The sequence below is a fragment of the Protopterus annectens genome, chromosome 14.part0, assembly GCF_019279795.1.
Source record: "Protopterus annectens isolate FY-2018-M chromosome 14.part0, PAN1.0, whole genome shotgun sequence".
NCBI lineage: Eukaryota > Metazoa > Chordata > Ceratodontiformes > Protopteridae > Protopterus > Protopterus annectens.
The window spans coordinates 1,112,688,265-1,112,705,927 of NC_056748.1; the positions used below are offsets into that span (position 1 = coordinate 1,112,688,265).

General features: G+C 39.2%; 2 protein-coding genes across 4 annotated transcripts in view; one reads left to right on the plus strand and one right to left on the minus strand.

The window, feature by feature from the left end:
* The window catches only part of ADAMTS14 (ADAM metallopeptidase with thrombospondin type 1 motif 14), a 1,616,175-nt gene that overhangs the window by 569,856 nt on the left and 1,028,656 nt on the right, over positions 1–17,663 (plus strand). The window lies entirely within an intron of this gene.
* LOC122789441 (speriolin-like) overlaps positions 14,462–17,663 on the minus strand; it is a 230,874-nt gene continuing 227,672 nt past the window's right edge. The window contains exon 5 of the mRNA XM_044056900.1: positions 14,462–15,826. Coding sequence (XP_043912835.1) covers positions 15,491–15,826 — 336 coding nt within the window. The 3' untranslated portion in view covers positions 14,462–15,490. The remainder of the gene's footprint in view (positions 15,827–17,663) is intronic.

Sequence of the window (17,663 nt, forward strand, 5' to 3'; positions counted from 1 at the left end):
GCGGAGCAATCTTTGCCTGATCATGTTATAGCTAAATTGTTGGATGCTCCTTTAAATTAGAACCGCCTGTTTGGCAATAAGCTAAAGAAAGTTCTTAAAAAGATGGAAGTTAAAGCTAAATCTATGCAAATTGTTAAAGATTTTTTACAAGTTTAGCCTCCTAGATTTAGTAGGCACTGGCCCTCTAAGAATTGGTTCTTTCCAGCCCCTTCTAGGTCTTCTCAAGCCAAACCCAGACACAGCAAAAACCCCAGGTTTCAGTCCCAGGGGACTCACAGAACTAAGCAGTGGGGGACCTTCACTTCCAAGTCTGTGAATAACAAGACTCCCCCCTATAGTAAACTGTCTCAATGACTTCCTTTTAAAATTTCCAAGCACTTTACATTATTACGTAGCTTTACTAACACAGGTTTTTTTGCCCCTTTGGTGGGAAAGATTGCTCTTCATGCAAAGAATTGGGAAGTCATTACCCAGGACAAATGGGTTTTAAATATAGTGTACCATGGATACAGATTTCACTTCCACACGTTGCCAACGCCAAGTGGGTGGCCAAACCTACCCCCAAATCAGTGGGCAGAGGCTCAAAAACAAGTACTTTCTCTCTTAAGCATGGGGGCTATTCAACTGGTACCAGAAGAGGAAATGGGACAAGGTTTCTACTTGAGACCTTTCCTTGTACCCAGAAAAGACAAATCACGGCGTCCTATGACCTGTCTACTCTAAACATTTTTCTGGAGATTCCAAAACTCAAGATGCTGACTCTTCACCAATTACTTCCTATGCTAGGCAAAGACGCCTGGTTGGCAACACTAGATTTAAAAGAAGCATACCTGCACATCCCAATCAGGCACACTTGCAGAAGATACCTACACTTCAAAGCAGGCTACACGCACTATCAGTCCTCTGCACTGCCCTTTGGCTTATCTACTGCACCCAGGGTATTCACAGTGTGTAGCTCCAGTTATTGCATTTTGCAGGCAAAGAAGTGTTCAAATATACCCATACCTGGACGATTGTCTAATTCAGGCAGAAAGCCAGGACATACTTTTGAATCATATAACCTTTGTAAAAAGGGTTTTAACTTGCCTGGGGTGCACCATAAATGAAAAGAAATCACAACTGGTACCCTGTCAACAAATTACATTCCTGGGAGCAAGCTTGAATACAACTTCCCAGATCGCTCACCTCACGTGGGAAAAGCAAATTCATTTGACAGCCTACTTCAAACAAATGGCCACAAAAACCCAGCTAGCTGCAAGACAAATACTGCAAGCCTTGGGGTTCATGGCCTCCTGCATCCTTCTAATTTCATATGCAAGACTGCATATGAGGAAACTACAGTGGTGTCTAAAAAGCCTATGGAGTCAACATTCTTACAGCCTAGAAACAATGATTCCTATCATACCTTGCCTACGCCTAGAGTTCATTTGGTGGGCAGAGGCCTGCCACCAAAACAAGGGACTACCTTTCACACCACCCCTTGCCGCACAAACCCTAGCAACAGATGCATCAGACTATGCATGGGGGGCTCACCTGGCAGGGAAGTGCATTTAGGGCAAATGGAACCCAAGTCAAATGCATCATATCAATCAAAAAGAAATGTTAGCTGTAAAGAATGCTCTGACAGCCTTCAAGGACTACATTCCTCCAGGACAACTAATGGTAAAGACAGACAACACCACGGTTATTTGGTACATAAACAAGCAGGGGGGTACACATTCTTACCCCCTCTGCAGACTAGCCAAGGCATTGTGGAACACAGCCTTGAGCTACCAAGTGCACCTACAAGCTCAATTCCTGCCAGGAAAATTAAACAGAAAGGAAAAAACTTGTAGAGAAAACCAGTTTAATAAAAAGCAAAGCTTTTGGACATAACCCTTCCTCAATACTAATACATTCAAATGCTAAACTCTAAAAGCTTAAATACAGGTCTAAAATCACATGACCAGCAGCCAAATGAAATCATGTGACAAGAGAAACAAATACAAATTATAAAATGTGTAAATATATACATATAAGTGTATCAAAAGATGTGTATATACACAATATAAAATATTTACTTTACATTATTACGTAGCTTTACTAACACAGGTTTTAAGCTAACAGTGCTGTTTAAACCAGGATAGGTGTCAGCAGCTAAACTCAGTATCCATTCAAATTCTTTGAGCTCAAGGCGGTTATTAACATCACCACCTCTTTCATTTGGGCATAGAGCATCAATCACTCTAAACTTAAATGTATGTGTTTCACCACAAATCTTAATATGTTTACATAGTGCGTTGTTGTCACAATTTCTCCTGATGTCGGAGTTATGATCTATAACACGTTCCTTAAGCTTACGTATTATTTTTCCCACATAAAATGAACTGCATGAAATGCAGGTAGCCAAATAAACCACAGAGGTGGTGTTACAAGTAGCTGTAGTTCTAAAGTTAAATATTTGTCCATTGGTAGGATGAATAAAGGTATCACTACCATTCCCTAACAAGCAACACAGTTAAAGCATGGAAAAGTACCACTTTTAGCAGCCAGGGTCTATAAAAATCTTTATAACACAGTAAACTTTTAATCGTCCTCATATTTTTATATGTAAAGTGTGGCTTGGTGCCCAATATGTTTTTTAATTCATCCAATGCCATCAAAATGGGCCAGTTCCTATTAATAATTTGTCTAATTGAACTTGACCTACCATTATAGGTTGTAATATACCTTATTTCATGTTGATTAATGGTGTTGTTACATTGACCATCTGTGAGGCCCGACCTATCATCCAAAAAAGTGGGTATCAGTGATGTCTGTCTGGCTTCCATTATATCAGATTTAAGCTTGGATAGTAAATTCATATCATATCCACTAGAAAAAAAGTCCTCTACCATATTATCTAGTTGTAAGACAAATGTGGTATTGTCAGTAGTTAATCTACTTGCTCTAATAAACTGTGACTTTGCTACACCTTTAAAAACATGTGGCGCATGCATACTACTGTGATGCATATATCTTCCATTGCTAATATCCTTTCTATAAATACTAGTGTTTAATATTCCATCATTCAACTGCAGTTTAACATCTAAAAAACATATGCTGCTATCAGACACTTCCATTTTAAATTTCAAAAAGTTAGTGCTAGAATTTAAATAATCAATGAAAATATTCAAATCATCCAAAGTACCATTCCATATTAGTAGGCAATCATCTACAAATCGCTGATAGAAACTAATGTTACTAAGAAACAGATTTTGTGCATTAAACAAATAATTACATTCCCATTGATAAAGCACTAAATTGGCGTATGTATTTGCCACGGATGTGCCCATAGCTATGCCTGTTAACTGAAGGAATAAGGTATTATTAAACATAAACACGTTGTTTCTCAGAACTACGTCCATAAGGCAACAAATATTATTAATTAGCCTATGGTCAGGGCAAGGTTGAGAAGACAAAAATTCTCTAAGTAATTCTATTCCCACATCATTGGGGATAACTGTAAAAAGAGACATAATGTCAAGCGTCACTAAATAGTGTTTCTTGGTGTTTAAGTCAGTTTTTACATTGTTATACCATACCCGTAGCTTTGATAATAAATCACAAGTATCCTTTAGAATAGAGCCACAATTAGGTAAATAAACTTCTAATTGTCTATGTAGGTAAACTGATATGGGTTCGGTAACCCAACCACCTCCAGAGACAATAGGTCTCATGGGTGGATTTTCCAGGGATTTATGAATCTTAGGGATCCCATATAAATGTGGAATCAAAGGACAAGGTACTGTAAAATAGTTAAAAAGATCAATATCAATGTCATTATTAAGCTGCAGCTCATACACAACCATGTTCACATAACTTATACATTTTTTTACATCAGTTTTGGTGATAACTTTAAAGGCAGTATCATCATTTAATAGCAGAGAAACAGCTGAAAAATAATTATCACGATTCATTAAGACAGCCTTGCCACCTTTATCAGCTTGTTTTATAATAATGTCATTACACTGTTGTAAACTTTTTAGAGCTTTATACTCAGAGAAGCTTAAATTATATGCCTTGTTTTTAACAGGTTTTAGATAGAGTTCTCTAATCTGAAACTCGCAGATGTCATGAAAAGCCTTTAGTACAGGAACACTGACTGGCATAAAAGTGCTACTACGTTTACAACATTTTTCAGGTGGAGGAGTATTACCAAATAGCAGTCTTAGGTTAAGATTTCGAACAAAGATTTTTAATTCTGTTAGAGCAGAGACAATATTGTCACAACCATAAGGTATAAACTAGAAACCTTTACTAAAAAGCGAAAAGTGTGCTGATTGTAATTCAAAAGTGGAGAGCTTTAGTACACTGTTCATTTGCGACTTACTTTGTTTAGTCCTAAAGGGCTTTGATTCTTCAGTTTGTTTGTAGATATAGTTTGTGTAGTTAACAAGCCCCTCGACTTGGGAGATTTATTTCCAACTGCTTCTGGTTGTTCTAACTGATTCTGGTTGTTCTAACTGAAAACGCTTAGGTATAAAGCTAAAAGTAAGTTGCTGAGCCTTTTTTCCAGTTAGCGTATTCACGTTATCAGCGCCATCATTCTTACTTTGTATCCTAACAGATGCGCATGCGCTGCTTGTTGCAGACGTAGGTGTAGGTTAGACTATCCCATCAGATGTTATATTAGGGGGAATCTCTTTAGTCGTAGGTGTTTCTACGACATTAGTGGTGCAAACAGGTTCATCAAAAGTGTCTAAAGCATCAAGTGCTTCTTTATGAGTAAACTTTTGTGCTTAAGCTTAAACTTAAGCATTTGCAAAAGTATTGCCATATGAAGGCATCTTAAGAATCCTAAGCCCACGTGGGACAATACCTCTTTCCACATAGGCTAAGAAGCTAAAACGCTGCCACTGCAAGCGTTTAAATGCAGTTACTTTTCTCTCTAATTGTTGTAAAATTTTGTGAAACTCTGCCAAATTCTCTGACTCAGGAACAACATCAAACGGAGTAGCAGAGTTTATAGAGTCCACACAGTTCAGTAAAGGGTTGGTCTCAATATTAATCAGAGACTTCAAAGAATTAGCTTGAATTCTTTGAAGTCTCTGATTAATATTGAGACCAACCCTTTACTGAACTGTGGAAAGAGGTATTGTCCCACGTGGGCTTAGGATTCTTAAGATGCCTTCATATGGCAATACTTTTCCTGAACTTTTAAAATCATGGCAACAGTTGAATATCAAGTTGTCTTTAGACTACATGTGCCTAATGAACGATTTCTTTCTTAAAGTAGAAGATGAATATAAAAAAGAAATCTTCACTATGGAAAACGCTATTATGGAGCTTTCTGTTTTTTCTAAGTTAATTCATGTCTATCAGCAAATGCTAGATAGACTGCATACCCTCGACATAAGAATGGAAGCTACTAAGAAACGTAAACTTTTACGTGACAGTGGGGATTTTCAAAAGGGGAATATTTTCTCTTGGCCCAAATCTGATTATAATACCAGCTCTAATTATCAAAAGTTTACTCATAAAGAAGCACTTGATGCTTTAGACACTTTTGATGAACCTGTTTGCACCACTAATGTCGTAGAAACACCTACGACTAAAGAGATTCCCCCTAATATAACATCTGATGGGATAGTCCAACCTACACCTACGTCTGCAACAAGCAGCGCATGCGCATCTGTTAGGATACGAAGTAAGAATGATGGCGCTGATAACGTGAATACGCTAACTGGAAAAAAGACTCAGCAACTTACTTTTAGCTTTATACCTAAGCGTTTTCAGTTAGAACAACCAGAAGCAGTTGGAAATAAATCTCCCAAGTCGAGGGGCTTGTTAACTACACAAACTATATCTACAAACAAACGGAAGAATCAAAGCCCTTTAGGATTAAACAAAGTAAGTCGCAAATGAACAGTGTACTAAAGCTCTCCACTTTTGAATTACAATCAGTGCACTTTTCGCTTGTTAGAAAAGGTTTCAAGTTTATACCTTATGGTTGTGACAATCTGAAAAATGTTGTAAACGTAGTAGCACTTTTATGCCAGTCAGTGTTCCTGTACTAAAGGCTTTTCATGACATCTGCGAGTTTCAGCTTTTCATGACATCTGCGAGTTTCAGATTAGAGAACTCTATCTAAAACCTGTTAAAAACAAGGCATATAATTTAAGCTTCTCCGAGTATAAAGCTCTAAAAAGTTTACAACAGTGTAATGACATTATTATAAAACAAGCTGATAAAGGTGGCAAGGCTGTTTCTCTGCTATTAAATGATGATACTGCCTTTAAAGTTATCACCAAAACTGATGTAAAAAATGTATAAGTTATGTGAACATGGTTGTGTATGAGCTGCAGCTTAATAATGACATTGATATTGATCTTTTTAACTATTTTACAGTACCTTGTCCTCTGATTCCACATTTATATGGGATCCCTAAGATTCATAAATCCCTGGAAAATCCACCCATGAGACCTATTGTCTCTGGAGGTGGTTGGGTTACCGAACCCATATCAGTTTACCTACATAGACAATTAGAAGTTTATTTACCTAATTGTGGCTCTATTCTAAAGGATACTTGTGATTTAAAATCAAAGCTACGGGTATGGTATAACAATGTAAAAACTGACTTAAACACCAAGAAACACTATTTAGTGACGCTTGACATTATGTCTCTTTTTACAGTTATCCCCAATGATGTGGGAATAGAATTACTTACAGAATTTTTGTCTTCTCAACCTTGCCCTGACCATAGGCTGATTAATAATATTTGTTGCCTTATGGACGTAGTTCTGAGAAACAACGTGTTTATGTTTAATAATACCGTATTCCTTCAGTTAACAGGCGTAGCTATGGGCACATCCGTGGCAAATACATATGCCAATTTAGTGCTTTATCAATGGGAATGTAATTATTTGTTCAATGCACAAAATCTGTTTCTTAGTAACATTAGTTTCTATCAGCGATTTGTAGAAGATTGCCTACTAATATGGAATGGTACTTTGGATGATTTGAATATTTTCATTGATTATTTAAATTCTAGCACTAACTTTTTGAAATTTAAAATGGAAGTGTCTGATAGCAGCATATGTTTTTTAGATGTTAAACTGCAGTTGAATGATGGCATATTAAACACTAGTATTTATAGAAAGGATGTTAGCAATGGAAGATATACGCATCACAGTAGTATGCATGCGCCACATGTTTTTAAAGGTGTAGCAAAATCACAGTTTATTAGAGCAAGTAGATTAACTACTGACAATACCACATTTGTCTTACAACTAGATAATATGGTAGAGGACTTTTTTCTAGTGGATATGATATGAATTTACTATCCAAGCTTAAATCTGATATAATGGAAGCCAGACAGACATCACTGATACCCACTTTTTGGGATGATAGGTCGGGCCTCACAGATAGTCAATGTAACAACACCATTAATCAACATGAAATAAGGTATATTACAACCTATAATGGTAGGTCAAGTTCAATTAGACAAATTATTAATAGGAACTGGCCCATTTTGATGGCATTGGATGAATTAAAAAACATATTGGGCACCAAGCCACACTTTACATATAAAAATATGAGGACGATTAAAAGTTTACTCTGTTATAAAGATTTTTATAGACCCTGTTATACACAATTGGCTGCTAAAAGTGGTACTTTTCCATGCTTTAACTGTGTTGCTTGTGCTTATATCTTAGGGAATGGTAGTGATACCTTTATTCATCCGACCAATGGACAAATATTTAACTTTAGAACTACAGCTACTTGTAACACCACCTCTGTGGTTTATTTGGCTACCTGCATTTCATGCAGTTCATTTTACATGGGAAAAACAATACGTAAGCTTAAGGAACGTGTTATAGATCATAACTCCGACATCAGGAGAAATTGTGACAACAACGCACTATGTAAACATATTAAGATTTGTGGTGAAACACATACATTTAAGTTTAGAGTGATTGATGCTCTATGCCCAAATGAAAGAGGTGGTGATGTTAATAACCGCCTTGAGCTCAAAGAATTTGAATGGATATTGAGGTTAGCTGCTAACAACTATCCTGGTTTAAACAGCACTGTTACCTTAAAACCTGTGTTAGTAAAGCTACATAATAATGTAAAGTAAATATTTTATATTGTGTATATACACATCTTTTAATACACTTATATGTATATATTTACACATTTTATAATTTGTATTTGTTTCTCTTGTCACATGATTTCATTTGGCTGCTGGTCATGTGATTTTAGATCTGTATTTAAGCTTTTAGAGTTTAGCATTTGAATGTATTAGTATTGAGGAAGGGTTATGCCCGAAAGCTTTGCTTTTTATTAAACTGGTTTTCTCTACAAGGAAAATTAAACAAACTGGCGAACAGACTAAGCAGAAACCTCATGGACCCACACGAGTGGAAACTGGAACCAAGGATTTTCAACATGTTGACAAGCGAATGGGGGAGCCCAGATATAGACCTGTTTGCCTCCCCCCAGAACTACCAATTGGGCAAATTTTGCACAAGGACTCCCCACAAACAAGCCTGGAAGTCTATGCCTTCCCCCCACTGCCTCCGCTCTCTAAAGTACTACTGAAAGTCAAACAGGACAAACCAAGGATGATTTTGATTTCTCCAGATTGGCCGTGCCAACACTGGCACCCCTCCTGCGCAGTGTGTCACAGTTATCTCCATGGCACCTGCCTCAGACTCCTTCCTTGCTGTCTCAGCAGGAGAACCAGATTCTGCACCCTCAGCTTCCAACACTGAAACTTGCAGCCTGGCTAATTACTTAAACTCTCCCTTACCATCCCTCAGCAAACCTGGGATGGATGTCATCTTAGAGGCAAGGAGGCCTAGTACTAGAAAATATTATGCTGAAAAATGGAAAAGATTCTATGCCTGGAACCATTCTCAAGGGATGAGCACATCAGCGCCCAATTTACCTCAGATTTTACCTCCATTAAAATCCATGCCTCAGCCATTTCAGCTCATTATAACACAGAACCTCCCCTCTTCTCTCTTCCACTGCTCAAGCAGTTCCTCAGAGGAGCCACAAATTTGAGACCACCCAAGAGAGTGCCAACCCCAGCCTGGGACCTTAACTTTGTATTGGAGAAACTCACTCTACCTCCTTTCGAGCCAGCTGCTACTGCAGACTTAATAGTTCTTTCTTGGAAAACAGCTTTCCTTTTAGCAATCACTTCAGCTAGAAGGTTATCTGAATTACGGACCCTTATGGCAGTGGAGCCTTTCATCATCTTTCATGCGGACAGAGTGTCACTCAGAACCAATCCATCCTTCATGCCCAAGGTCATTTGCCAACCTTCTTTCCCAATCCACAGAACAAAGGGGAATGGATACTACATTCCTTGAATGTGCACAGACAACTTAGATTCTACTTGGACAGGACTAAACCTCAAAGAAAATCTGAAAAACTGCTGGTAGCATTTGCTGCAGGGGCAGAGGGGACGGCTATTTCAAAACAAACCATTTCTAAATGGATAAGCCATTGCATTCATTTCTGCTATAAGCACCATGGAAAACCTATCCCCCAGGGGATCAGACCTAACTCCACCAGGGCTGCATCTACTTCTACAGCCTTTCTCAGAGGCGTTCCTACCAGGGAAATCCTAGAAGCTGCTACCTGGAGTTCTGTACATACTTTCACCAAGCATTATCATTTGCCAATTTTCTCTAAATCCAGAGTTGGCTTTGCCACTGCAGTCTTGCAGGGCCTTATAGCTGGCCCTGATGCTAGCTAAACTCCTCCACCCAACCATAGCTTTGGGAATCTACCCAAATGTAATGACTGCAACAGTGAAACATGAAGAACATAGTGCAGTTGTGTAAACTTACCATAAATGTAGATGTTCAAGTGTATTCACTGTTGTAGTCCTTGTTACCCTCCCTCCTGCCCCCTAACTTCTTTTGGCTATACCTCTAGTTTCCTTTACTATGCTTAAAAGCTTTTTTGGTGTATTTGCTTTTTTTGTTGGCGGTATACCTTTGCGTTTTTATGTTTAATTGCTTCCCATTAGGGGGGCACCTGACATGTAGGGCAAGAAAAACTGATGTAATGGTGTCGGCTGTGGAAGAAGGGACAGCAACCAATGCAGGACCAAGATTTTGTTAATCAGGCCAACTGAGGACAACCTGCCAGTAGATTACCCCAAATGTAATGACTGCAACAGTGAATACACTCGAACATCTACTTTTATGGTAAGTGTACACAACTGTACTTTTCTGCACAGGACCACAAATGTTTGCATCTGTTCTATCCAGTCCCACCCAAACATAGCTGTGGGGGCAAAACATACCAATTCACTGAACCTGCATAAACTGCAGTGTCATGAGGTAGTAGCAAGAAAGAGGGGGCCCTTACAAGCCCAGCCTCTGTCAATGAGGGACACAGGTGGAACCCCTGGGACAAATTTGTGGTTTCACATCCACTCATCAAGGTTGCGCATAAAGGTCAGAGAGATACTCTGTTTGACGTGTATTGGAAGGCTATTCTAGAGATGCGGCAGCCTCTGGGAGACAAACATGTCTCTGGATGTTTGCATCTGTACTACTTGTCCCTCTGGTAATGGACTGAGTGGTTTGCAGGTCTTATAATAGGACTTCTGGATTGAATGCTTCTTCAACAGATTGTAGGTCAGTCTCGAACCAATTTGTATGTTAGTCTACTAACACCAAATAGTGTTGACTATTCCACTCGAAAATGTCCACAGCCACCTGACATTTGCCCACCATGTTGCTTCTGTTGTGCAGAAAGCTTTCTACGTAGCCCACCTTATAAGGAAGGGGATCTCATCCAAGACAAAGAAGGTCATAACATCCCTGATTTCTTTTGACCAAGCTCATGGCCTTCAGTAATTCTAATGCAAATATTGTCTCTAAGTATCCTTTCCACTAACGGTACTAAAATTGAATTAGTTGAACAGACAAAACTTCTAGGTGTTAGAATAGATAGCCTAAAATTTGATAAACAGATAGCTCAGGAAGTTTGTAGTGTAACTTCCAATGGGTGAAGCCTAAGCCTTTTGACAGGATCTAATTTTGTCCTCACATTTTAAGCCTAGCCAATTACCCCATGTGGGAATCAAACCCTGCACCTTGTGTCTGTAAGATAAACACCTTAACCATTATGCCAACTTCCCACCCGTTAGAAAGAAGTATAAATGGCAAACCTTTCAGCATGAACAGTTAATATCTATTTACCTGACTTAGACAGAGTTTGCCATTGTGTAAGCTTTAAGGTGAATTTTTTTAAAACTTTGTACATAACATGGTTTTGGAATTATTGATGCAAATGTGAACAAGCAATATTTGATGCCTAGAGGAGTCAGTAGATGTTAACTGCAAATGCACCTGTAGGCATCAGGAGCTGACCACAGACTAGGTGTTTCCTTTATTGACTGTCTGCAGTCATTCTCAGTCTCTCTGCTGCCCACATTTTTATTCATGCCATGTCAACATGACCTTCACACAGCAGTCATTCACAGTCTCTCTGCTGCCCACATTTTTATTCATGCCATGTCAGCATGACCCTCACACAAATATTGTAAAACAGAAAAACTAACCCTGAATGGGCAGTGGCTATGTTGTTGGCACCAACTAGAAAACCTTTTCCATTTGCATCACAAAATCTTATTATTATTGTGAATATAAAAAGGTAATGTGGAGGTCTGCACTGTGTGGAATGTTGTTAGCCTTGGCGATTGCACACTAGTGATCTATATTATTAAATCATAGCGGTCCATTCTGGGCCCATTTACATGCACCTTCTACATTACATTGTTCAAACATTGTTTAAATTAATTTTAAGTTAACACATTTAACATAGAAAAAAAAACAACTCAGTGCATTTGCATTTAAATGCTTTAAAAGCTTTATTATTTATATTTTGGTTGTGATTTTATTGCAATTCATTGCACACATTAAAGAGTTTTTGTGAGGTTTCGGACATAGCCAAAGAATGGCTTACGATTATCCTTGGCTATGGTGGCCAATTTGGATTCAGTCAGCTTCTGACTTTATTTAGGCCAAGGAGCGATTCCTTTAAGTTAGGAGGCAGGTGTCTGATTTGCAGGCCCTTTTGTGATCTTTCATGAGAACAGTGTCTTGTTGACTAACCCTTCTTTTATGCCTAAGGTGGTTAATGAGCTGTCACTTAACCAGTCTATTAATCGGCTTCCTTTTTTCCTCTCACTGCGGGCTGACAGTGAGAGAGTGCTGCATACTGTTGACATGCTCATTTTACTAGAGCTGGGCTTCTTCTGGTGTTTTTTTTCAAGAGCTTAGACACTAATTCAATTCTTGAAGCAGCTACCTGGACTTGTGTGCATACCTTCACGAAGCACTACAATTTGGATGTTATCAGTAGACCTAGGGCTGTTATTGCTAGTGTCATTCTTCAGGGCTTTTTAGGGAACTCTTCTGCACCTTCCCCCCTGCCAAGTTACCTCTTGAGCTTTGGCACTCTCACATATGTTAGAATACTGCAGCAGTAAAGGCAAGGCCATCTACTGTCATGGCACAATTTTACATGACTGTACTTTGTTGTTGAGACTTGAATGCATGCATGACTTTGTGGATTCTGGCACCTCACAGGCAGCTGACTGTGACTTTCTCTTAGTACACCCAACCAGTAGTCAAGGTAGCAACTGAACAGGGTAATTGGGGAGTACTACCTCACATGCAGTGGGAGGCTATTTCAGCCCCTGGGGTGGCACCTATATCCCTCATAGACAGGTCCAGTTAGTGCTGCTCACAAAATTGCTCAGCTCACAAAATTGCTCTGCTAACAAGGAACGTATACATGTGCTTAATAGAGGTACTTGTGTTTTTACACAGCTAGCTGTCTATGCCCTCATGAGCAACACTAACTGGGCCTGTCCATGAGGGACATAGGTGCCAACCCAGAGGCTGAAATAGGCTTTCACTGTGTGTGAAGTAATACTCCTCAATGACCTTGTTCAATTGCTACCTTGACTACTGGTTGGGTGATTCTACAGTCGCACAGCACTCACACACTTCATCTCCTCAACACACAAAATGCACAACACATAAAGCCACAAATGCAGAGGTACTCATTAGAAGCTTACAAAAGAGCAGAGACCTCACAAATGCAAACCTTCTGCACACATTACAGTCCCAACAAAACCCATTATACATAAAAACAAAAATGTCAGTGTCTCACCAATTAAGCCCTTAAGGCAAAACACCTCAAAACCAATGTCTTGGTCATTTATTTTATTTATTTATTTTACATTTGTTAACCGGGCTAGTCTGGCTGGATGCATGTCCATTTTCAGCAGAGGCCCGAGGAGAAAAGCTCCACTATCAGAATAAGACAATACATTTGGCCGAATCTGTAGTGAGACACACAGATGTCCCCCTCACCAGGCTGTACAAATAGAAAATCATTGTCAGCTGCTCGTCAGGTGCCAGGATCCGGAAATTCATGCATGCACTCAAGTTCCTCAACAACAAAGTACAGTAAATAAAATCTTACCATAATGGCAGATGTCCTTGCCTTCACTGCTGCTGTATTCTAACATATGGGATTCCCTGCCATGGAAGGCCAATGTCTGTCCAGTGTACCAAAAACTCCTGTTTCTTTAAAGGTACGGCGAAAGTCACCCAAATGGTCCTTGTGTAGCATAGGGCATAAAGGTAATGTTCAGGCCTACCAAAAACAGAACTGATGTGTTCCAACTGGGTAAATCAGTCCTGTTTTTGGTAGGCCTGAACATTACCTTTATGCCCTATGCTACACAAGGACCATTTGGGTGACTTTCGCCGTACCTTTAAAGAAACAGGAGTTTTTAGTACACTGGACAGACATTGGCCTTCCATGGCAGGGAATCCCATATGTTAGAATACAGCAGCAGTGAAGGCAAGGACATCTGCCATTATGGTAAGATTTTACATGACTGTACTTTGTTGTTGAGGAACTTGAGTGCATGCATGAATTTCCAGATCCTGGCACCTGACGAGCAGCTGACAATGATTTTCTATTTGTACAGCCTGGTGAGGGGGACATCTGTGTGTCTCACTATAGATTCGGCCATGACCAAGACATTGGTTTTGAGGTGTTTTGCCTTAAGGGCTTAATTGGTGAGACACTGACATTTTTGTTTTTATGTATAATGGGTTTTGTTGGGACTGTAATGTGTGCGGAAGGAACCCAGGAACCCAGGAGGTAATCTGTACATCCAGGAAGGCAAATGACTAGGGGGACGGAGGAAGGGAGCTAATAAAGCAGCAGTGAAAGCAAGGACATCTACTGCTATAGCCATACTGCTGCTATATTCTAACATATGGGAGAGTCCCAAAGCTCAAGAGGTAACTTCGCAGGGGGAAGGAGCAGAAGAGTTTCTTAAAAAGCCCTGAAGAAAGGCACTAGCAAAAACAGCCCTAGGTCTATAGATAAAATCCAAATTGTAGTGCTTTGTAAAGGTACGCACACAAGTCCAGGTAGCTGCTTCAAGGATCCAATTAGTGTCTAAGCCCTTGAAAAAATTAACAGAAGAAATCATAGGTCTAACAGAATGAGCCTTAAGTGAAGAAGGAAGGCTCTTGCCATGAAAAGTGTAAGAAACCTCTCCACACAAACTTTTTAATGAGTTCATCTTCCTGAGGTGTATATGACAGCATACAAATATAGGTATACAAATAAAAAACTTGTGCTTGTAAAAGATAAAAACAAGTCTGTAATAATCCAATTAAATTATTAAAAATTGATATCTAAATACGGTGCCACGTAGAAGTCTAAGAGACCTCTTCTCAACCAGGCACGCTTTGAAATATCATATTTGCTAATAGTTTGGATTTTATAACCTTGTTTTTTAGTTTTAGTGGGATACTTTTATTATTAAGCAGGCATAATTTGAAATATCATATTTGGTAATAGTTTGGATTTTATAACCTTATTTAGTTTTAGTAGAGTACTTTTATTATTAAGCAGGCACAATTTCAAATATCATATTTGTTAATAGCTTAGATTTTAAAAACTTGTTTTTTTAGTTTTAGTAAGGTACTTCTATTATTAAGCAGGCACAATTTGAAATATCATATTTGTTAATAGTTTGGATTTTATAACCTTGTTTTTTAGTTTTAGTAAGGTACTTTTATTATTTATGTAGCATAAGTAAGCATAATTGGAACAATATTTGTTAATAGTTTTGATTTTATAACCTTGTTTTTTAGTTTTAGTAGGGTACTTTTATTTTTTATGTAGTTATGCTAAGCATAATTTGAAATAGAGTTTGGATTTTATAACCTTGTTTTTTAGTTTTAGTAGGGTACTTTTATTAAGCAGGCACAATTTGAAATACCATATTTGTTAATAGTTTGGATTTTATAACTTTGTTTTTAGTTTTAGTAGGGTACTTTTATTATTTATGTAGCTGTATTTGCATATACCTCAGGAAGCCAAGTTTTGTACATTATTTTTAAATTAGTTTCTGTTGTTAAATGCGGGAAGCCATCTGTCTTGCAATCAGTCGATAACTTCACCAGCAGAACATGGGTTTTTCATCTGTCTTAGAGAAATGGTATAAGCAATTTAGCAGACAGATACACCCTGGAGCAATGTCTTCTGGGACAGTGCTCACAATAACATCGTGCAGATAGTTGTAGTCATTGTATGCCAGATATTCCTGCGTCCCAGGCTGTGGTCTCCGTAACAATACACCATAACTCTTGAAAATACATTCAGTAAATACTGGGTGGATTTTGTCATCATAGCCTTGATTGATCCTCAGCCGATCCAGAATGTCGACATAATTTTGCCCCATTTGAGATAGCATTTTGGAATCTATCTCGCCTGTCATGGGATCTTTAGCAATCTGTAAAAATATTAATGACATGAACAAGTTAGTTGTTAAGCTCATAAATGGATGGGGATATTTTCATCACTTTTATATATATTTAGCTGAATGAAGCAAGCTACAATGCAGTACTGCACTATTCTGCCAAGTTTGCAAGTAAATGGTAGTGAGCTTGTAACACAGGCATAGGAAAGATACACTCCTTAAAATGGAGAACAGCTACATCTGTGCAGTCACTGACACCTGGTTCAAGGCTCCGGAGAGCCCCCTAGCACTACCAGACTATAATTCATACCATACCTTTCGGCCCCTAAACCTGGACCAGAAAGGATATGCACACCTTCAGACTAGTAGCCCAACATAACACATCAGAGATTCTTCAGGTACACCTAACACTGGGTAAAACTACAATCCGGGTTGTAGCCTGCTATAGATCCCCCACCACGTCCCAAGACTCCCACTCCATAGGTTCATAGGTAGGTGCTAGGCTATTGGCCCTAGGGCTTATACAAGCCTAGCCAAAAAGGTACTCTGGCTTTCGCCACCCAAGAAAATTATTTTCCTGTGCCCCTGTCAAGTAGAACCACAGAAGTGATCCCAGGGTGAATTTCCTATTACCCATCCAGTCATCAAGATTTTTCTTGAAGAGTGCTAATGAGGAGCTCTGTTTGACATAGATAGGTAGTCTGTTCCACAGTATGGGAAGTCTCTGGGACAGGAATCTATCCCTCCAGCATGTTCTGTTTTTTGTGGTGACAAGGTTTAGGTCCCTAGAGCATGTAGCTCAGAGGGATTGGGATTTCTTTAAATGGAGAATGTCCAGCAACTCTGGGTTTGACATAGCTTTGTATGTTAGGTAGAAATCGCCTCTGAGTAGGCTATATGCGACAGAGTAAAGCTGGAGTTTTTTTAGACGGTCTGCGTAAGGCATCTGTTTGAGGCCAGTAATCCTCTTTGTGAGGTATTTTTGTGGCCTTTCCAGTTGTTGTAGATGTCTTGTGAGGTACATACCAGAAGGGCGTTGTACTCTATAATGGGTCTAATGAGTGATGAGTAGAGGGGAACAATGACCTCTTTTTTTCTGGATGAGAAAACTTTTGTGATGAGGTGTGCCACGTAGAAGGATTTCCTGACCACTGTGGCGATGTGATTATCAAAGGAGAGACTACTGTCCACCTGTGTCCCAAGGTCTCTTATCACACTTTCGGTGTTAAGTAGACTACCGCCTATGTGGTAGTTCATGGGTACAGAGTTTTTACCAAAGGGGATGACAATGCACTCTTTGGCATTGAGCTTGAAACCATGGCTTTGACACCAGGCATCTGTCTCAGTGAGGCCCTTTTGTAGGATGTCCACATCATTAGGAATTTTGATTATGGCTCCTAGTTTGCAGTCATCTGCAAATTAAGTTAGCCAAAGTCCTTCTTTGTTAGCTTGTACTTCACTTGTCACTGGTCTGAACTTTGATTTGGGGTCTGCTACTTTCACAGTGTGGGTTCTGTCAGTAAACTAGTTGGCATCCCATCTTGTGACAGGGATTTATACCTAGTTTAGTGAGTTTATCTATAATTCCAGTGTGAACCACCTTACTCTCATCTGTGGCTTTGGTGACTACTTCAAAGAAGTCTATCAGGTTTAGGAGACATGATCTGCCTTTTACAAACCCGAACTATGTGGGGTCCAGAGTTTGGAGTTCTCCAATGTCTTTGTTTATGAGTTCCATGCTGATACGCTCCATGGCCTTGCAGACGAGGCTTGTCAGGCTAATGTGGTGGTAGTTCCCAGGGTCTGTTGTGGCCCCCTCTTTGTGGAGTGGGATAACCATCGTGGTGCGCCATTCAATGGGCACAAAGCC